At 42.7% G+C, this 22,709-nt stretch overlaps 2 protein-coding genes across 3 annotated transcripts in view; both read left to right on the top strand.

The window, feature by feature from the left end:
- Positions 1 to 3,324: 3,324 nt before the first annotated feature.
- On the top strand, positions 3,325 to 12,414 carry SNX12 (sorting nexin 12). The gene is made up of 4 exons (XM_045879312.2): positions 3,325 to 3,640; positions 9,393 to 9,488; positions 10,048 to 10,172; positions 10,574 to 12,414. Exons 1-4 carry the CDS (start codon positions 3,476 to 3,478, stop codon positions 10,674 to 10,676), a joined length of 489 nt encoding a protein of 162 aa, XP_045735268.2. The 5' UTR covers positions 3,325 to 3,475; the 3' UTR covers positions 10,677 to 12,414.
- A 4,046-nt stretch (positions 12,415 to 16,460) lies between these two features.
- SLC7A3 (solute carrier family 7 member 3) overlaps positions 16,461 to 22,709 on the top strand; it is a 155,150-nt gene continuing 148,901 nt past the window's right edge. For both annotated transcript variants that reach the window (XM_064574211.1, XM_064574210.1), the window contains exon 1: positions 16,461 to 17,570. The gene's annotated coding sequence lies outside the window, so the exon portion shown is untranslated. The remainder of the gene's footprint in view (positions 17,571 to 22,709) is intronic.

Genomic DNA, 22,709 nt, shown 5'->3' with positions numbered 1-22,709 from the left:
GGACCCACTACTCCTATGTGAGACTCGCCATATAAACCCATTTGCAAGTTAGAAATACATGGCTACAAAAATATTGCATTGCATGAAATGGACAATTATTTACTCTTAAAGACGAGCTCCATATACTGGTATCTTTATGTGACTGTTTGAGTATTTTCTCAGGATAAATTATTGGAAGTGAAATTTTTGAGTCAACAGTTTCCGTAAATAACATTACGCTTTTTTTTTTTTAAATACAAAAGTACTTAAACACAAATGCAATGAAAATGAAAAACAACTCTCCCTGCCGTCCCTGACTCCTGTTCTCCAGAGACAACCAGTATGACAAGTTTCTTGAGGTCGAAGTTTTTTTTTTCAATTCCTACTGCCAATTTGCCTCCCAGAAAAATTGCACGGATTTACACTCTCATCAACACTGCCTGCTTTCACCAATTTTTAAAAAGATTTTATTTATTTATTTGAGAGAGAGAGAGCACAGAGGGAGAGTGAAAGGGAGAAGCAGACTTCCTGCTGAGCAGGGAGCCTGATGTGAGGCTGGATCCCAGGACTCGGATCATGACCTGAGCAGAAGGCAGACGCTTAACCCACTGAGCCACCTAGGCACCCTGCTTTCACCAATTTTTAAATCTTCTGCCCTTGCCTCTTCACATTTTTCTTTCTGCATTATATGCTAATGACTCCCAAATCTCTAACCCTTCCCCCACCCTCGAGCTCCAGGCCAGTATTTCCAGCTGCCTGCTAGACATCTCCACCTGGGTGTCCTTCAGACACCCCAGGTTTTTCTAAATGGAACTTGGTCTTCCCTCCCAAACTTACTTTTCTTTCTGTAATTCCAATTTTGATCGGTGGTACCAGCATCCACCTAGTTACCTAAATCAGAAACCTAGGAGTCATTTTCATTTTCTTTCCCCTCCCTTCAAATAGTAATAATAGTTAATAGTTACTGAACACTTACTATTCACACACATTTTGCTTCATTTAATTCTCACAAAAGCCCCAGAGGTGGCTTTTAGTCTTAGCATTTCTATTTTACAGATGAGGAAAACTGGATAACTTGCTCAAGGCCATACAGCTAGGAAACAGGAATTTAAACCCCGGGCAGCTTAAGTCCCTAGCTCACATGCTTAAGCCCTATACTATACCACCATATTTAATCAGACACGAGTTTTACCTATTTCCTCAATCTCAGTCCTCTCTTTCCTTTTCTTCATTCATTCCCACTATCACCACCTGATTCCAAATCATATTGTCGATACTCTCATAATTAGCCTCATTCAATTCAAATACATCTTCCATGTTGCCTGAAAAATAATCCTTCTAACACACAAATATGATCATGTCTTTTAAAAAAGACTTTATTTATTTATTTGTCAGAGAGAAAGAGAGCGACAGGCAGAGGGAGAAGCAGGCTCCCCAGATGAGCAAGGAGCCCAATGTGGGACTCGATCCCAGGACCCTGGGATCGTGACCTGAGCCGAAGGCAGACGCTTAACCGACTGAGCCACCCAGGTGCCCCTACACTGAAGGATTTTTAACAGGAAAAAATATATGATCAGGGACGCCTGGGTGGCTCAGTCGGTTAAGCGTCTGCCTTCGGCTCAGGTCACCATCCCAGAGTCCTGGGATGGAGTCCCACGTGGGGCTCCCTGCTCAGCAGGGAGCCTGCTTGTCCCTCTCCCTCTGCCCCCCCCACTTGTGCTCGTGTGCTCTCTCTCAAATAAATATTTTTAAAAAATACTTCTGTGGCTTCCTATCACCTACTTCATAAAGCCAGAGATCCTTTGCTTCATAAAGAAGGATCACCCTCATTGCCTGTCCCCAGCCAGTCTACTCCTCAGAGCATTTTCTTTATGCAATCTGAGTTGGTGACACCTGCCTAAAAATATGCTGTTTCTTATCATGATGACTTTGCTTATGCTATTCCCTCTGCAAGAAATTGCCTTTTCCCATTTCCACTTCTATTCGTCCTTTATGCCTTTTCTTTTTTTTTTTTTTTTAATATTTATTTATTTGACAGAGAGAGACACAGCGAGAGAGGGAACACAAGCAGGGGGAGTGGGAGAGGGAGAAGCAGGCTTCCGGCAGAGCAGGGAGCCCGATGCGGGGCTCGATCCCAGGACCCCGGGATCATGACCTGAGCGGAAGGCAGACGCTTAACGACTGAGCCACCCAGGCGCCCCCCCTTTATGCCTTTTCATGTCTGTCAAACTCAGATGTTTCCTCCTCCAGGAAGCTTTCCCTAATTCCTCCAATTATTCATGTCCTATGTGCTGCTTGGAACACTCACTTATTTTGTATTTGTCATTAGTTTTATTTACTTGTCTCCCATTCTTTTAGTAAAGAATGTTAACTCTTTGAGGGCAGAGACTCCCTTATTCTACTCTAGGTCTTTAGTGTTTAGCATGGTGCCTGGCACATAAGTGGTTGCTTAGTAGCTATCAGTTAAATTGAATTAAGTAACTTAACTGTGAAATTATAGGGTCTCGTACTCTGTCGAAAGGATTTCAGGCATCAGTGACATGGGAAATAGCAGAAGAGGCAGGTGCAGGGGGGAGAAAGGATGACCTAAAATCACCACCCTTCATGTGGGCCATGTGTAAATTAGTGACATAAATATCAATATGTCTATAGATATTTTCTCATTTAGACATGTATTCTATCTCCATTATGGGCTGCAAGCAACCTCCGAGCAGTGTCAAGTATGGAGTTCTGCAGAGTAGAGGCAGAGGTATGAAATAAATGCCCTCAATTTGCTAAGAAATATATCTGAGTACACCTGGGGTGAGCTTTATGTGGTAACAAGTGCAGGATGAAGATATGCCCCGATTTTCCTGAAAAGTGAGAATGAGCAATCACGTTTACCCCACCCTCGCTGCTTCCCTGGCACCGTGGTGCTGAATGCTCAGTTGCATGTGGAACGAATTGAAACCATCAGTGGCACCAAGTGGCAGGGCTGCGTTCTAGATTCTTAGTATTATTGTTGGAACCCCACCCTCCGGAGAACACCCTTCTATTTTCGCGCAAAACCCTGACTTATTCAGGTCACGGGGCTTCGGCTTATCACTGCAAGGTCCCAGTTTGCGGGGCAGTGCCCGCAGCCGATAGATACACGGTATAAGACCATTTCTTGGGTTTGGGGAGCAACGATTGGCGGATTCCGCCTATAGTGCTTCCCAGGATATGGGGCGCTGCGTATCGGAGATGCAGGTTCCGGGGCGGCCACAAACACCGCCCGGAAGCCTGAATGAGGCCTCCAATGTACGGGACTCAACCCTCAGCGTGGCCGCTATTCAGGGTGCCGGGCCCGGGGCCAAGGGAACGTGCGCGTGCGTGCGTGCGTGCGTGGGCGCGCGTGCGCGGCGCCGCTGTCTGTGGGTTGGCTGGTTATTTTGCAAACGGGAGGGGCTGTGCGCGCTCCTGCCTCCGGCCTCTGTCCCCCACCCCCTTCCCCGGTCCCGGTCTCTCCTTCGGAAAGATGTCGGACACGGCAGTGGCTGACACTCGGCGCCTTAACTCGAAGCCGCAGGACCTGACTGACGCTTACGGGCCGCCAAGTAACTTCCTGGAGATCGACATCTTTAATCCACAGACGGTGGGCGTGGGCCGCGCGCGCTTCACCACCTATGAGGTTCGCATGCGGGTGAGTCACGGGGTGAGGGAGACAGCTGAGGGAGGACCAGGCGGCTGGGCGGGGAGGGCGGGGGGGGGGGCTGCCATGGGGACGATTAACATTGGCCGAGACGCTTGGAGGGGTCATTTGGGGGTTAGGGGCTTCATAGGTTTGGAGAGAGGTCTCCAGACTAGGTTGTGGCCCTAGGATACGGAAAACTCCTGAGGGGGACATCGGACTGGGGCGAGGGAAAATAAGTACCTATGAGCAAGAAGTGAAGCATGGCTGGATAAGGGTGGGGACGATGGAGAAGATTACGGTGAGGAATGAAAGGAAATAGGAATCCTGACTGTAGCGACAGAAGGAGGGAAGGAAAAGTGGCAGAGGGCTGGGGGGGATGGAAAGCCAAGGTGATACATCTCTGGGTCCCATAACTAAACTAGGTTGTGGGAAGTCAGTCTAAAGAGGGAGGGCAGGACGCCCCGATTTCTTCCTAATGAGGTCTCCCTGAAATGATGGAGTTAAGCAAAGCCTGGATTAAAGGGGAGATAGACTCCAGGAAAGGGAGACAGTGGGCTTGGTAGAGCAGAAATAAGAAAGGGAGTCTCCTTGAGATTGAGTGCTCCCCAGACTTGTGTAGAATTAGCATCTGAAAGAGAGAAATGTTTTGTGCTTAAGTTTTCTCAGGTACCACATGCTGTGTCTCATGGTGAAGCCTGGTCTTGCAAGGGGATTGGTGGATTGTCAGTCGGTGCTCTCATCCTGTGCTGATCCTTTAGATTTGAAGTATCCAGGATGTTTGTTTCAGTACTGGCTCCCATTTGAGCTTCTGTATACATATGGTCATTTGACCTTTCTGTTGTAGATTAACTTTTTGGGTTAAGACCGTGGTCTGTGGTTAATTTAATATTTCAGGACATTTCAGGAGTGGGTTCTTCCAGTGTGCACTGCAGAGGACTTTATTCTCTAGTTCTTAGTCCACACTGCAAGGATGGAATGTGCGGATACAGTAGTGGTTTGCAGGTTCTTTTGCCCAGTTGAATGGTTACAGGCAAAAAAGTTGGAGAACCATTTTCTAATTTTCCTTATGTTTTTTTTCTCAGACTAGAGGGCCAGAATATTCTCTATGGACAGCATGCTGCTCAAACAGCATTTGAAGACCTAAAAGAGTGTATGTGCTTTCATTTTTGAATGAATGAATGAATGAATTAAAGGAGAGTGTGTCTCCTGCCTGGGCTTTGAAATTTAATTGAGAAATGATGCTCTCCAAATTCCAAGTTTGGCCAAGTCCAAACTGAAGAAAGAAAATCGAAGCAAAGATTGGAAAAAAACTCTCCTTTATAAGAACTACTTGGAACCATCTCTTTGGGGAAGAATGGAAGTTAGATTCCTGAAAATACAATAAAAGCTGGGAACTGTTAGTGGTAGAAAACTTAATTACTTGAGGAAGACTGGGCATAACTTGTTCAGTGTAAGGATTCTCTACTGTGGGGTTTTAGAGACAATGTCTCCATGCATTACCCAAGAGCCTTAGGGACTATGAATGAAATAGCTCTCTTTTATTTATTTAGATTTATTTATTTGAGAGAGAGAAAGAGAGAGAGAGAGCATGTGGGTGCCCAGAGGGAGAGGGAGAGAGAGTCCCAAGCAGACTCCACGCTGAGTGTAGAGCCTGACCTGGGGCTTGATTGCAAGACGCTGAGATCATGACCTGAGCTGAAACCAAGAATCAGACACTTAACCAACAGAGCCACCCAGGCGCCCTGAAATAGCTCTCGTCTTAAGGCATTCTAATAATAACAGAGACTGTTCATCTAGTGCCTACTATGTGCCAGGCACTGAACTAGGTTTTAGTTTCTAAATCCGTACAAAAATGACATTTTACAGGTAGGAAACTAAGGAGGAGTGCAGTTTTAGTAACTTTCCCAAATACACATAGCTAATAAGTGGGGCTGGGATTTGAACCCAGGTCTGTCTGACCCCAAAGCCCCTCATCATACTCTTTCCACTACACTTTAGTCTCTTTGGCTGTGCTTAGTTGCAAAACTTTAATGTGCAAAATTTTTTTTACCATTTTTTGTTTTACCATTAAGCTTTTAATCCGTCCTTTTCACAATTTTTAATTGTACAATGATGATGGGGTTGATGGCAGTTCCTAGTTCTGTAGGTTTGAGTTAATTTGTATTGCTTATGTTAATTTGTATGGCTATCTAGGCTTTTAATATTTTAATTGAATTCAGTTTTGGAGAAAAGTTGAAATAATTGGTTTTTAATTGCTATTTTAGGTGGTTGATCATGGTAGGCATTATAGGAAGCATGAGACTCAAAGAATGGGCTTTGGGAGTTAGGCATTATGTATGGTAGAAGCAGATGGCACTGACTTTTTTTTCTTTGTATAGTAAATATTTCTGAAGCTGTTCTCTTTTATTTTGCTCAGGAAAGAATTCCCCCCCTCCCACCCTCCCAAGAAATGAGGAGTCTGGAGAGGTTTCCTGGTGACTTCACATGATGTGTGTGGAACTTTCAAATGTCAGTTGTCCTGTGGACTTGAACTTGGTTTCTTTCTCTCCTTTCCCTTGACTTTGTGTTGATCAGAGCCAAAGGACTCTCTTTATCCTGTACTACACAATCCTGTCTTCCTCATACAATTTATAGGTTGGAGTTGGGAGACTATCTTACTTAGTACACAGTAGCCCCTTCCTTAGATGGCTAGGTGCTGAGATAAAAGGTCATTATTGTCATCATCCTGTGGGGGTAGGGGAAGAACAGGATTTTTGTGAGTCAAAGGAGGAAGTCCACAAAATGGCAGTGGGTGGTTTCGCTGTGTCTTGGAAGAATCTACTCAGCATTTCCCCCCCTTTTCTTTGGTCCTTCTGTTGGCTTCTGTACTAGTTAAGGTTCTGCTGTTTGGGGATCACGTTATTTGTAATGAAGTCTGGTGGAAACCTAGAATCACGTGATACGAAAGCCCTTTTTTTTCCTTGCAGGATTATTCCCCCCCAGCTTTATTGAGATGTTATTGACATATAATATTGTATAAGTTCAAGGTATATCATGTGATGATTTGATACCCATGCAGATTTCTTGCAGGATTCTGAGAATGCTCTCTATAATGTTTTATTTTGAATGGTTAATACATGCACATGGTACAAAATTCAAAAGATACAAAAAAAGATACACTGTAAAAACTAAGTTCCTCCCTTCCTCTGCCCCTCTAGAGGCTCCCGTTTCCAAAGAAACCACTGTTTCCAGTTTTTTTATTTAGTCTCCTAAAGAACAGGTTGTAATAAAATATTACTTCACCTGTATCTCACTCTCCTTCAGCTTATTAACATTCCTTGGACCTTGATCCTGGGTAGAGTTGTAACTAATGTAAGTTGGTTAGTTATTTAGCTTTTGATGACCTCTACCTAGAACTGGATCCTGGAAAGACAATTTCCAAAAGCATGATGTAGTGAGGACTGTGTGAAGCACTAGCATAGCTCGAAGATATTCTTTTCCTGCCCTGAGGCAGTTGTGGAGAAAGGAGAGAAACTAGTTCCTTTGATTTCCATCTGCTGGTATGAATTGGCTGGTGGGAAATAGAGTCAGTATTAATACATGTGGTTGGCCGTTTCTATTTAGAATCTGTAGACAGGAGTGAGGATCAGGGCTTTTTGTTTGTTGGTAGTTCATGTCGCCATTAGAGCCTAATGATTAAGATGTGGGAATAAGCTGATTTATGTCAGGGAGCAGGCGATGGTAAGCCAACTTAATGTAATTGCTATTTCTGCTGTACTTTCTAGACAAGGAGAGGGTAAACAAATACATAGGGCCTCTATTAATCAATTGAGTATTTACTAAGTAACTCGCATAGTCTGCATTTAGGGCAATGCAAAAGTAGTCATGGTTCCTGATTTCAATGAGATTAGAGTTTCGCTAAGTAGCAAGACTAACATGATACATAAAACAATAGTGTGTCAGGCACTACTAAAGTATAAATGTCATAGGAATGTAGAGGAGAGGGAGACCAGTAAATTAAGCTGGTGTTCTCAGGAAGGATTTCCTGGATGAAATGGGACTTGATCTGGGACTTGTAGAACGGAGAGGATTTGGATGGGAAAAGCTGAGGAAGGCATACCTGGGAGGTGCTTTTCTCTTGTTCTTTACAGGAACTTAAATTCACTTTTCAACTGAAAATGTAATACGTGCATGTGATAAATTCAAATTGTTCAATGAAAAATGTAGCCCTCCCATTCCAGTTGTTTAGTCTTATACTCCAAAGTCAATCACTGTTATTATGAATAAACATTTTATTCATAAGTATAAGTATATACACATATACATGTCTTCCCCCCACCCTTTTTAAAACAGTCTCCACAGCCAGCACAGAGCCCAACACGGGGCTTGAACTCACAACTATGAGATCAAGACCTGAGCCAAGATCAAGAGTCAGATGCTCAACACACTGAGCCACCCAGGTGCCCCACATATTCCCTTTTTAATTGAAGTATAGTTGACACACAGTGTTACATTAGTTTCAGGTGTTCAACATAGTTATTTGAAAAGTTTATACATGACGTTGTGCTCACCACGAGTATAGCTACCATCTGTCACCATTCACTACTATTACAATACCATTGACTATATTCCCTATGCTGTTATCCTCCTGACTTACTCATTCCATAACTGGAAGCCTGTATCTCCCATCCCGTTTTGCCCATACCTCCACCCACCTCCCCTCTGGCAACCAGCAGTTTGTTCTCTATATTTATGGGTCTGTTTCTGCTTTTTGTTTGTTTTGTTTTTTAGATTCCACATAAAAGTGAATTAAATGGTGTTTGTCTTTCTCTGTCCGACTCATTTCACTTAGCATAATACCCTCTAGGTCTGTCCATGTTGTTGCAACTGGCAAGATCTCATCCTTTTTTATGGCTGAGTAATATTCCTGTGTGTGTGTGTAGCACATCTTCTTTATCCATTTATCTTTTGATGGACACTTGGGTTGCTTCCATTTCTTGGTTATTGTAAATAATGCTTCAGTAAATGAAGGGGTACATATATCTTTTTGAATTACTGTTTTTACTTTCTTTGGGTAAATATACATATCCCTTTTTATTTTTTTTATTTTTTTTAAGATTTTATTTATTTGACAGAGAGAGAGAGACAAAGCGAGAGAGGGAATATAAGCAGGGGGAGTGGGAGAGGGAGAAGCAGGCTTCCCGCTGAGCAGGGAGCCCGATGTAGGGCTCGATCATGACCTGAGCCGAAGGCAGATGCTTAATGACTGAGCCACCCAGGCGCCCCACATATCCCTTTTTAAAACCAAATGGAAAAAAACAACAAATAGAGGCAAGCTCTATGTACTGTTCTGTACCTTAATTTTAATGCTTAATATATTTCCAGACTGGCTCATATATATTTCACATTCTTTTCATAGCTGTACAGTAATTCTACTGTATAGGCATACCGTAATTTATTTAACCAATTACCTATTGATGGACATATATTAATTACTACAAATAAAGTACAGTGAAACTCCTTGTGCATGCATATTTGCATACAACTTCAAATCTATTTATAGGATCAACTCTAAGCAGCAAGGGACTTCTAATCACCAACTGTGACAAGGCTGGATGTGGTAAGGATCGGTATTTACCTGGTGGTATTTTAAAGGAGTTATAGGAACATGGTTCACAGGATTATTTCTTCATTGGGCCCCGTCGAAGTGGTTCTGACAGGTGGCTACCACAGACTGAACATTAGTTACCATCTCTCGTCTCTCATTTTTCCTTCCCTGTAGACAAACCTACCTATCTTCAAGCTGAAGGAGTCCTGTGTACGGCGGCGCTACAGTGACTTTGAGTGGCTAAAAAATGAGCTGGAGCGAGATAGTAAGGTATGACCCCATTCCCTGTGTGGGATCCTCGGAGGAGGAGACCTACATAGGCTGAGAGGGCATGAGATCATAGTCTATAAAATTTTAAAGGCGGTGGAGCAGCTGAACACTATCCAGTCCCAACACATTGGATCTGGGTGATACCCTTTGAAACTTTAAAGTGGTAAGTTCAGGACAAATTTTAAAGAAAAAGTATCACTTGAATTAGTGGCTAGTAAAGTCATACCACTTAACTCCTGTAGGTGCTGAAAATATACAGTATAGTGTTAGGAAAGGCCTAGCTAAATTACTGGATGCTGGTGGGTCGTGAAAGAAAGTGAGGAATATTTGGAGTTTATTTCCTTTCTTTTGAGGTGGTAAACCTGTCCTTCTATAGAATCAGTTGGGTTCATTTTTGACCTGAGCCATCTTGACTGTGCTTATGACCTCAGTTCTTGCAGGTTGCTGGCCGTGGGATAAGATAGACCCTGCCTGATAGGAAATGGGATATACAGTGCTTCACCCTCTCATACCCTCTTCGTCCTCTCTCACGTGGCTGCTATTTTGCATCTGCCTGCAGATTGTAGTACCGCCACTGCCTGGGAAAGCCTTGAAGCGTCAGCTCCCTTTTCGAGGAGATGAAGGGATCTTTGAGGAGTCCTTCATTGAAGAAAGGAGGCAGGGCCTCGAACAGTTTATTAACAAGTAAGCCAAGTTCCTGGGGACTCTTCTTGCAGCTTTTGCCATCATGGTCTTTCTACGCTTTGTCTGTCTCTTCTTCTGGAATGAGATGTGATGCCAATTGTGCGGTGAGCTGACACTGGACAGTAAAACTCCGTTCCTTTGAGCCGAATTCTGATCCTGTGTCTCAGGCCTGAGAAAGCACCGCATGGTGGATGTGTTTGGGGATTTCGCTGTACCATACCCCTCTCTCCCCCTTCTCCTCTATAATGTTAGGGTTGGAATGGTGCCCCGTTGCTGTCCTCTACTTGCTTGAACCTCTGGAGGAGTTGCCCTGGCCCTTCCTCCCCTGTCCACACCCCCATTGCTCTGCAAATTCTCTCTGATCCCAAATACTACTGATAACCATCTTGGTCTCTTTATAGAATTGCTGGGCACCCACTGGCTCAGAACGAACGCTGCCTACACATGTTCCTGCAGGAGGAGGCAATTGACAGGAACTACGTCCCCGGGAAGGTGCGCCAGTAGGAGCCCCTCTCACCACTTGCCCTCTACTTTCCTGCTGAAAATGACATTGGTTTTTACACTAAGCCTCTCTCTCTCTCTTTGATCTGAAGTTGGCTGCCCATCCCCTGGCCCAATAGACTGGCTGGCATTGTATTCCTTGGTACCTGACTAAACCGTGGGCACTCTGCTAGGATCCTCGTCTCTAAGGAGAAGTGGGAACCACAGGCAGATGCCCTTTGCTTGGGGTACGGGTGGGGGGATTGGACTGGAAGGCAATTTCTTGGGCATTTACCCATGCCAGAAGGTTAATCTTTTGTGGGGGCAGGTCTTGTGCTGGTGGGGCACTTGGATACATACTGATGCTGCAAGTCCAGGGGATTTTCTTACTCTTAGGTTTAACCAGGAACGCTGAGCAGGGAACAGCCCTGCATTTCCTACCTGCATGAACTTTTTCCTTTTTGGGAAGGTGGTAGAGACCCAAACGTTCTTGTTTTCTCTAGGCCTGCTCCCAGTTTTCTCAACAGTTTCTTTTGTTACTTTCTCTCTCCCTTGTTGCTTTTCATGGCAGTAAATCCTAGAGTCTAAGCAGTCTGTTGTGTGGAGCAAGGTGTGTGGGTTTTCTGGGCCCCTCATCATGGCTGCTTCAGAGTCAGAAGAAAGCCATAGGGCAGTAGGAGAACTCTTGTTGTCTAGCCCCTCTCTTTTGTGGCTCCCCACTCTGGCTGCCTGTTCTTGCTCATCAGCAGGTGAGTCAGTATGGGCCAGCAGTTCTCCCTCCCCAAGCCCTTGGTACTTTATAGGTTAGCTTTGCAGGTTTGATGGCTTGAGGGGTGGGGGCAACTCACCACTGCCAGGTAACTCCCTAAAGGGTGGGAGTGGATCATTTTCTAGGTACCTCCCAGTGGTGGGGAAGGGCATCACTACCCTCCCCCTTCCATCCTCCCTTCCCCCATCCCATTTAGTGCTGCCATAGGGCAGAAGCACATGAACAAACCACACAGTCTCTGACTTCTAAGCACTTTGAGCTGTTGAATGGGGCTCAGGGGCAAGAGTTGTCGCTGCCCTCCCCAGCTTGGTCACAGGGTTTTTGAACTGCCTGCACTCCTTTTCCATGGAATTCCAGCATTCTCCCCAGAATTTGAGCTAGAGATAGCAGCAGGGTATGGATGTCCCAAATCTTAGAGTCTGAAGCAGCTTTCCTGGGCTTCTGTCTGGAAGGTAGTGGTTTGTTTGCTGGGGCCTGATAATCTATCTCCAGTGGTGGGATGGGAGCAAGTTAACTGTTGTCATGTCAAAAGTGGGGACTCTTTGCTTAGACTGTCCATCATGGAAGGATTGGAATTCTCTATACAGGGTCTTGGGGAAAAGGATTATAGAGTCTGACAAGACCCTGATCAGAGAGATTAGGATTGCATTTTGACATGGGATTTGGAGTCCTTCTAAATGTTGATGTTCCCTGAGACAGATCAGCTCTCCAGCTGCTGAGCCTGTACCAGGGGCTGAGCAGCCCCTAGAGAGAGGCTCTGCTCCCTTTCCCACCTCCCCAATGTTGGTGTTGCTGCCTTTTTGATTTGTATTCTCTGTTATTGACTTTTTTTTAAAAGAGTTCTTCTTTCATTGTGCACAAGTGCTGAAAGCCTGAGGCCCCATTTCTGCTGTGTATATATCCTGACTCGGGGCTTTTATTCAGCAAACTGTTCATTCTTCTGTCAGACAATGTCATATTCAACTCTGTTCATATTAAACCACTGTGAAGCAAGCCTCTGTTTTCCTGCTTAAGTTGTAAATATAGTATTTTTTAGTGTCTAGGATATTCTTGGTATTGTGCAGAAATCATATAACATGGTCAGTGTCCTGAGGTGATAAGTTAAGTTTTACATTTAAGTTTAAAAAAAAACAAAACAGAATCCTAGCTGCCTGTAGCGATATTTACCTATACTTGGAACTTTCAATTGACTTTGTCACAGAGGTAATGCATCTGCTTGCAGGAAGTAGCCATAGGGCTTAATACCTGTGGTTTGGGTCAGATTTAGCAGATTTGGTTTTTAAGCTTGTGGGTTTCTGCTAATTTGGGCAGAATATATTTATAGTGTGTGTGTGTATATACATATATATGCATATGCTCTATGTGTACATAAACACGTGTGTGCATGCGCTCATCCTCCAACATACCATCTGTGAACACTATATCTTTCATAGGTTTTTTTTTATACCTCAATTGAGACTATTTTCTTTTTTTAAGATTTTTTATTTATTTATTTGAGAGAGAGAGAGAGCAGAGCGAGCAAGAGAGAGCACGAGTTGGGGGAAGGGGCTGAGGGACAGGGAGAAGCAGACTCTCCACTGAGCAGGGAGCCCTATGTGGGGCTCCATCCCAGGACCCTGGGATCATGACCTGAGCCAAAGGCAGATGCTTAACCTCCTGAGCCACCCAGGCACCCCGAGAGTATTTTCTTTCAAATAGATGGGATACAGGCAGAAAGGTAAATGAACTCTGAGAACTTTTTTTTTTCTTAACTCTGAGAACTTTTGATGGGTGGATATTTTCATCTGACCGATGTGTTCTGAAATGGCTTCCTACACAAAGTGGGTTTTAGTAAAAGTTTGGAATAAGAGGAGCTAGGAGTCTTGTTATTTGGGAAATCAAAGCTTGTTTTAATCATGTAGTTGAGCATGGAAAGAAGGTATAGAAAGTAATGTGGTCAAAACATGAATTAAGGTGACAACAATGTACTTGGGTGTGAGTAGAAGAGTGGGGGCTGAATCGAAGTTAAGAGGTTTTGGTAGTTCAGGAATTAGATGACTAAAGATATCTGAGGGGATAGGGAAGAATAGAAGTTTCTGTGAGATAAGAGAAAGGAAGAGTAAGGAGACAAATGCAACCTTCGTAGGCAGCAGCGTTAGAGAATGAATTAGAGAATAACTAGAAAAAGCAGCTGTAGAATAAAATTTCAAAATTTTGGACACATGACATTCATTTAACAAGTACCGGTTCTTAGCCTTCTGTGTGCCCAGCCTTATACTAAAAGCTGGACTGGGGTGGGGTGGGGTGGTCGTGGTATAAATAAAACATTACATTCTCTTTCTTCATAGACTTTATACTTATTCCTTATTGTAGGAGATGTCTAAATAAGACAAAATGCTACAGACAAAATTAGAGGTCCAGGCACATCTAGTTGTCCAGTTTTTTTTTTTCTGTTTAATATCAGGTCAGGTAAATTCCCTCTTTGGAGTCAAGTGGGTCATGTTAGCACAGTAACTGGGTCCCGAAAGAACCCCAAATCCAAGCCCTCTTACCCATCAACACTGAGGAGAAGCATTTTTTTTATAAGGAATTCAAGGTTATGTATACATCTAAGTATTTATTACTAATTAATCCCTTTTACCCATAGCACAGAAGCAGCTCAACCTTACACTGGGATCTGGGGGACAGAGGCTAACGAAAAATTTTAAATGTAGTAGCTAGACGCCAACGAAGTCTAAAGCTTCACATTCTGGAGATGCCTTATCTACCCTTTAACCCATTCTTTGAGATGAGGAGTTGAGCTAGTAAAGGGTGGGAGAGGTGAACAGCATTCAGCCTTCTCTGGAGTTCTTCTTTAGTGAGACATCCTAGGTGAGACACTTCTATCTTCAAATACATACTGTCATAATTTAAGTAAAATTACTTTCTACTGTGGAAATGTAGACCAACTGTTCACTGAAATGGATATTTCTTCATATCCTGAGGACTTTTGAGTCACCCCTGGTCTTCTCTTCTTAGGCACAATAACAGTTCTAATTTTTCCTCACTTGGCTCATTTTTTTTTTTTTTTTTACCCTTTTACCTTTATTATTCTGAAATCTCTCCAAGGTCCTTACATGTCCCTAAGTCATAGAGTCTAAAACTGGACACCACTTTAATTATAGCCTGCAGGTTAGGTGGTTGTTAGTCCATTTATACATCGCAGTATTCAAGTTTACTTTTAAAATATAAACACTTTGTGACTAATTTAGCTTGTGGTTCTCTGCCACTCCCTTCCCGACCACCCAACACCCTTCATTCCTCTTATCTTTTCCTTTGCTTGCCCCCCAAAATAATTGTTCCCTATTTTACTTTTATTTTCTCTCTCCCTCCTGCCTGCCTATCTATCTGTCCATCCATCCTCTTGAGAACAGAAAACTCATTCTTTACAGAACAAATTGGGATAGTTATTAACATTACACAGAATAAAGTATTCTTTAAATTACAGCAGGTTTTCTTTAAATAGGTGTTTCCTGCAGTGGTTTTAAATGTATATAGATCATCAAATACATGATATAGAGAAACTGAAGGTAAAGGATTAAGAGGCACTGCCAGTTGAAGAGCAGTCAGAAATTAGGTAAAACAGTAGTTCTTTTTTTTTTTTAATTTTATTTCATTTATTTGAGAGAGAGAGCATGAGCTGGAGGGAGGGGTAGAGGAGAAGGAGAAGCAGACTCCCTGATGAGCAAGGACCATCCCCCCCCAGCCCAATGCTGGGCTCCATCCCAGGACCCGGGGATCATGACCTGAGCCAAACGTGGACGCTTAACTGACTGATCCACCCAGGCACCCCAAAACAGTAGTTCTTAAGTGAATAGTAAAATATAGTTACAGTCACAGAAATTTATACATTACTTTTCAAGAAAATGTTATTTTACCAATAATGTTTTTTGTCCAAATACAGCCAACTTTTGATCATCTGTGCTAATAGATTTTTCTTTTGCTATGCATTTTTATTCTAAAATTTAAATATAGGGGAGTCTAATATTCATAAGACTTTAAAATATTTCCTAACATGTCATCAGAATGAAGACTCAGGAAGATCTGAGAAGTAGAAAGGAGTAGCAGGCCTGGAATAGAAACCTGGATTCCAGAGCTGGCTATGCTATTTAGCTGGTTATAGCACCTACAGGCAAATTGCTTCACCCATCTGGGCCTGTTTTCTCAACTGTAAAATGAGGGGATTTGACTGAATGATATCTGAGGTATCTTAAATCTCTAATTCTTATGATTTCCAACCCTTGCCCTAGGGAATTGAGTAAACCCTGGAGGTGATGCTACCAAAAAGGTGAAAGCAAAGTTTTTTCCATTGGATGGAGTTTGCCATTTTGTAGTTTTCTCTCCCAGAAATGAACGACTCTTCACTTATTCTGATTAGATTTTGTTTGCCCACATCCTATTGTATCAAGTCATGAGTACCACACTAAAGCTCAGTGTTGAATTGATTTACAGTGTCCTAATTTTATCCTAGGTCTTCTAGCTGAAATTTTTGAATGAAATAGTTACCTCATTCCTATCTGGAATTATTCTTATTTAAAATGTAGAAATGATAGTTTTGCTGATTGTTCCTATTACAAAAGTGCCTATTTTGCTAAAATGTTTTATTGTGATGATAAAAGTTCAAAAAGTAATTAATGCTAGTTGACAAAATTCAAACAAAACATAAATGTGTAAAAAGAGAAAGATTTCTCTTTATTCCCTCTCCCTATGCCCATTCCCCAAGAATAATTTAATTTGGTGTCTTCCCAGACCTTTTCCTATGCATAGATATGTGTATGTGAATATATATACATATAATGTATGTATGAATATACACATTCATTTACACATGTACACATATGAATACCCACACACTCATATGTAGGGTTTTTTTTTTAACAAAATGGGATATTATGTGCACTATTTTGCAACTTAATTTTTACACTTTGCAATGTATTGTGGACTTCCTTTCACATTAGTATATGGAAATTTACCTCACTTTTAAAAATGGAGGCATGACATTTCATGGTATGGTTGTAAAACAATTTATTGATTCCAGTTTGTCTCCAATCCTTCACTATTACAAATAATGCTACACATAACTTGCTCATGTGTTTAAGTATTTCTGTAGGATAGATTTTGAGAGAAGGAATTGCTGGATCAAAGGATATGTATTACATTTTGATAGGTACTACTAAGTTACCCTCTTAAAGTGTGCAGTTTAGGCTCCCACATACAGCAAATGAAAATGTCTGTTTTCTTACCAAAAGTGGAAAAACTGCCATCCCTGCCCTGCAAGTTTCTTTGCCCAAAATGGCACAATATTAAACAACAGATAATTATCCAAAGTATTTGGTGAAAATGGTATTTCTTAGTTTTAATTAGCATTAGTATTTAATGATACCTTTAGCTGTAATGATGCCGCTATCAGGTTTTTTAAAATTTCCCCGCACATTTCGTTTTAGTCATTCTAGAAGTAGTATTTATTGCTGCTAATTGAGCATCCCTAACACTCCTCACTGTAGATAAACCAACGCTTAATTAAAGGCCCTGATGTTCCTAGGCTTCTTCCCACCTGACTCTGGGGGGAAGTCAAACAGCATGGTGGCAAAGCAACATTATCTGAGGCGCTCTCTCGACCAATACTTTTCTCGTGTGGTCACTACTCAAGGCCAACCCCAGAGTAGCCCTGACACCTCAACTACAAAATCATCTGACCTCAGAGCCAACCAAACTCTGGGAAAGAGTATTTTGCCTCTTGAGCCACCATCTCTCCAGCGTGGACCTCCTTCCTGGTTATTTCTCTCAGATCAAAACCTTAGACTCCAGCCAGGGACGGGGCAAGGACAGGGACCTAGATCGAGATGGTGACTGCACTAGGAGGCCGAATCGCCAGGCGTCGGCTCTTCTGGTTGGCTGTCCAACACGTCAGTCAGAAGCGAGCAAGCTTTTAGTTGGTCCTATGCAATGGGAAACGCAAAACCCTCCTCTGATTGGCCTCTTAATCGAGGGGCAGGCCATAGGGAGAGCTGCTGGTTGGGCTGGAATGGAAGACCAATGGGAACGCTGTGGCGCTGCTTTCGAAAGCGAAGCCTGCCCAACGGCACCTGGAAGAGTCAGCCGATTGTCTCGGAGCTCCTGTGGCTTATTTGGTAACTGCGTCCTCCCGCTACGTAGCTGCCGGCTACCCTCCGCTTCCTGTCGCTCGGTCACTCTTTCGGTGTCTCAGTGTCATCGGGTGTGCCGCGGCGATTCAGGCTGTAGTCACCTTAGCCTGCCCAGAGCTCTTCCTCGGATGTGGCCGCTGAGGTCCTAGGGCCGGGGGAGTGGGGATCGGGGGCCGGGAATAGGGTAAGAGTTGGCGGGCATCAGGGCGAGATAAATTATGGCGGAAGCGGGCAAGGCTGACCTCTGCGGCCGTGAAGGCCTTTGTATTAAATCCCAGGGAGGAAGTGGGAGGTGTCTGACCCAGAAAGTTGTGCCATCCAGGTGGCCATCACCATTTCAGCCAACCATACCCTCCATCGCCCGATTTCATCTCTCATGGCGCCTTCCTAGACTCCACAGCTGCAGAACCGCTGCAGCAAATACACTGGGTCCTCTCAGCCTGGACTCAAAGCGAGTCCCCTCCCTTCCTCAATGTCTGGGCTTGACCTTGTTGCTTTATTCTTTTTTTCCTCATTATTTTTAATTGCACTAGTACAGTGTCCTTGTAAAAAACAAACAAACAGTCCCTCAAAACTTTACACATAGATGGGGCTGAAGTATACTTTGGCCATTACTCACAATCCTAGTCCACCTTTCCCTTTTGAAAGGTAGCTGCTCTTTACAGTTTGCCTGTGTATCCTGGTAGCTTTCCAGGTCTTAGTTGTTTGTTTGTTTAGAAAACACGTCGTGTTGTGTTTTTATTTCTACAAAAACTATACCATACTGTGCATATCCTGCAAATTTTTTATTAAATATTTTGGAAACATTTTTATTTCACTACATCTAAATTTACTTCATTTGTAAGTGGCATAATATGCCATAGTATGGCTATAAACTGGCTTATTTAGCCATTCCTTATTGACCGACTACTACATTTTTCCAGTTTTTTGCTTTTATAAGCATTACTGCTATGAATTTTCCTGATCACAACTCCTTATCAGAGTTTCTCTAGGGCAGTGGTTCTCAAACTTTTTGATCTCAGGACCCCTTTACACTCCTAAGACAATTTGTTTATGTAGGTTTATATCTACCACTATTCAATGTATTAGAAATTTTTAAAAATTTAACTATTCATTAAAAATAACAGCAGTAAACCCATTACATGTTAACATAAATAATATTTTAAAATGAAAAAGAACTTTTCCAAAGCAAAAAATATTAGTGAGAACAGTAAAATTGCATTACATTTTCTGAAAGTCTCTTTAATAGGCTTAATAGGAGACCTCTGGGTTCTCATACCTGCTTCTGAATTTGATCTATTACAATGTTTTGGATGAAGTATATGTCACACAGATGTGTAATTAGAAAAACAAGGAGTAGTTTAATAGCCTTTTCAGGTAATTGTAGATATTTTTTATATCAGTCCTCAACAAGTGGTGGTTTCTTTTTTTTTTTTTTAAAGATTTTATTTATTTATTCATAAGAGACCGAGAGAGGCAGGCTCCCTGCTGAGCAGGGAGCCCGATGCGGGACTCGATCCCAGGACCCTGGGATCATGAACCCTGGGATCATGACCTGAGCCAAAGGCAGATGCTTAACCATCTGAGCCACCCAGGCACTCAACAAGTGGTAGTTTCTTAAAGATTACTTTTAATGTGAATTTAGAAACCATATTAATCATATAAGTAAACTTTTCTTGCTTTGTTACATTTAAAATCCATTGGTCTGCCTGTACTTTAACATGTTTTGTTTTGTTTTTTTTTTACCTGTGCAGGATTTTATAACATAATGCACTGGCAATTTGGAAAATATTGGTTCACTGAGTTACGCAGATCTTTCAAATGTTGACACAGTTCATCATACGGTGTCAAAAATTACATTAGTATCGGGCGCCTGGGTGGCTCAGTTGGTTAAGTGACTGCCTTTGGCTCAGGTCATGATCCTGGAGTCCCGGGATCGAGTCCCGCATTGGGCTCCCCGCTCAGCGGGGAGTCTGCTTCTCCCTCTGACCCTCCTCATACTCTCTCTCTCTCATTCTCTCTCTCTTTCAAATAAATAAATAAAATCTTAAAAAAATTACATTAGTATCACCACTGCTCTTATCAGAAAAGTCTTATAGTATTGGACAGCTGCCAAGCCTGTGGTGGAGGTGCAAGTTTTCCAAAGTTCGAATTTTTGCTTGAAAGCTCAAATTTTACCATTAGCACCAGATACTATCAGTTGTTCTTGAAGTGACAGGCTAATTTTATTTCTGAGAAAATGCCTGCCAGAATATCCAAGTCTGAATAGCCATAGTTTATCAGTCAGTCGTTATTTCAATAAAAATGGTGTTCCATGAAAACAGTGACTTCAGCTCACAACTCAATCTGACAAGTGTTTTTCCTTGGGACAATCACTGTACTTTAGTATGCAACAGAAGTGCTTTATCTGTACTTCCTGTTCTGTTACATAGAATATTAGAAAGCCATGTATTTAGGCATGGAGATTTTAATAACTTTTACTGCTTTATCGAGGACATTCTTACGTGTATGATGATGAAAAAATACAATGACACAGTACAGTTTGGTGCCACTCCTTTTGATGAGCTTTAGGGCACCAGCAGTTTTACACATCTTTGCTTTTTTTCCCCCTTCCACCTTTCCTTTTGCATTAACAGTGCAAATGTCAACACAGTAAAAAAAAAAAAGGCAAGCAACATCTTTTTTTAAAAAAAAATCATTTATATTTAGAGAGAGAATGAGTGCAAGTGCACAGGGCGGGGGGGTGGCGCGGTGGCAGGGGCAGAGGGAGAGAGGATCTTGAACATACTTCCCGCTGAGTGCAGAGGCCGATGTGGGGCTCAATCTCACAACCCTGAGATTATGACCTGAGCTGAAATAAAGAGTCGGACACTTAACTGACTGAGCCACCCAGGCGCCCCAAAAGGCAAACAACATCTTAATACAATTATGAAGATAGTTTTGAATCTCAAGGACCCCCTGAAAGGGTCTTGGGAACCCCCAGGAAACTATGGACCACGTTCTGAGAACATCTGAACGTCTTCTCTAGGGCATATGCCTGAGAGTGGTGTCGTAAACTGTGTATTTGTAATCTTAGTAGGTACTGCCCAGTGCCCTTCCAACACGGCTGTACTAGTTTATGTTCTCCCCAGCAGGTTGTAAGGTCTCATTTCTCCTTACTCTTCCCAACACTGAATGTTATCAAACTTTAAATTTTGCAAATATGATAGGTAGAAAATAGAATCTCATTGTTTCATTTTTAGTACTCTGATGAATAGAGAAGTTGAGCATCCATTCATATGTTTACTGGCCATTTGTGTTTTTTCTGTGATATGCTTGCTCATATCCTTTACCTGTTTTTCTCTTAGCCTTGGTGGTCTCTTAGCCAGGATAATTAAGGGAAAATATTTGTCTTTTGGGGACGCCTGGGTGGCTCAGTCAGTTAAGCATCTGCCTTTGGCTCGGGTCATGATCCCAGGGTCCTGGGATCAAGCCCCCGCATCAGGCTCCCACTCAGCAGGGGAGTCTGCTTCTCCCTCTCCCTCTGCCCCTGCTCATGTGCTCTCTCTCTCTCACTTCCCCTCTCAAATAAATAAATCTTCAAAAAAGAAAAAATTAGTCTTCTGTTTTACATATTGCACATATTTTCTCCCAGTCTATCTCTTGCCTTTTAATTTTGTTTATGATATCTTATTGAATAGAAGTTTTAAGTTTTGAGGTCAGATTAATCAGTCTTTTTTTTGGCTTTTGATTTTTGTATTTTATTTAATAAGGTCTTCCACATACCAAGGTCATGAGCATCCTTCTCTAATACTTGTATAGCAGTTTCTGTGTGTTTGCTTACATTTGCAATGCAGCTAGAATTTATTTTCATGGATGATGTGAGTGATCTATATTTTTTTGTTCTTTGTTTTCAAAGGACTGTCTGTCTTGGAACACAGCAGAGAATAGAGAGACCTTAGGATAGTGAATCTCTGGGACTTCTCAATTGAAGCCTTGTCCATGATGTTTTCAGACCTTAGTAGTTGTCTGCATTCAATGGGACACACCTGATGAGGAGCGCATTTCCCATAAAGAAGGATCCCAATCAGAGCCCAGCATCCACACACCCAGCTCTCATCCACCAATCAGTAAGAATTTCCTAGATAACACTGGCTTTTTCTTGGCCTCCGCCCCCATGTGGGGAAGAGGAGGCCTGTAGGTGAGCTTAATACCTTCCTAGAGAAATCCTCCACTGAATTGATCAAGGAGAAGGGAAGAAGCAGATCGAATTATCTTCTGGAGGGTGGGAGTGGGAGAATCACCTAGCCCATCTAGACAAACAGCCCTTAAGGCAAAAGAGCAGAAAAATCAATAGGTGGTCTCTCTAGACTTAACTCTGGTGAAGAGCTTCCTTGAGCCCTCTCTTGTTATGATGGGGGAGTCCTGAGAGTTTTCTTGGGGCCAACCATATTTTCCTTAAGATTTAGTTTGTTTCTCCTTTTAAAGTGCGTATATTAGTTTTCTGTTGCTGCTGTAGTAACAAATTACCACAAATTTAGTGGCTTAAAACAACACAGATAAGGGGCGCCTGGGTGGCTCAGTCGTTAAGCGTCAGCCTTCGGCTCAGGTCATGATCCCAGGGTCCTGGGATTGAGCCCCACATTGGGCTCCCTGCTCGGCGGGAAGCCTACTTCTTCCTCTCCCACTCCCCTTGCTTGTGTTCCCTCTCTCGCTGTCTCTCTCTGCCAAATAAATAAAATCTTTAAAAAAACCCCACAGATATATTTATGTTACAGCTCTGGCGGTCAGAAGCCCAAAATAGGCCTTATGGACTAAAATCAACATGTTGGCAGGGCCATGTTCCTTCTGGAGGCTCTAGGGGAGAATATTCCTTGTCTTTTCCTGCTTCTAAGGGCTGCCTGCGTTCCTTAGCTCACGGTCCCCTTCCACCTTAAACCCAGCAATCTCTGCTCCAATCTACTTCTGTCTTCACTTGTCCTCTGACTCTCCTGCCTCCCTCTTAAGGACCCTTGTGCTTATGTTGAGTCCACCTGGATAATCTCCTTATCGCAAGTTCTTTAACTTAATCATCTCTTCAAAGTCTTTTATTTTTCTTCTGCAAAGTCTCTTTTGCCATGCAAAGTAAGATATTCATTCACAGGT

The sequence above is a fragment of the Mirounga angustirostris genome, unplaced genomic scaffold (genome assembly GCF_029215605.1).
Source record: "Mirounga angustirostris isolate CCGP_5_RB_7025 unplaced genomic scaffold, mMirAng1.0.hap1 SCAF_11, whole genome shotgun sequence".
Lineage (NCBI taxonomy): Eukaryota > Metazoa > Chordata > Mammalia > Carnivora > Phocidae > Mirounga > Mirounga angustirostris.
The sequence above is the reverse complement of the archived record's forward strand: the minus strand, read 5'-3'. Positions and strand labels throughout refer to the sequence as shown.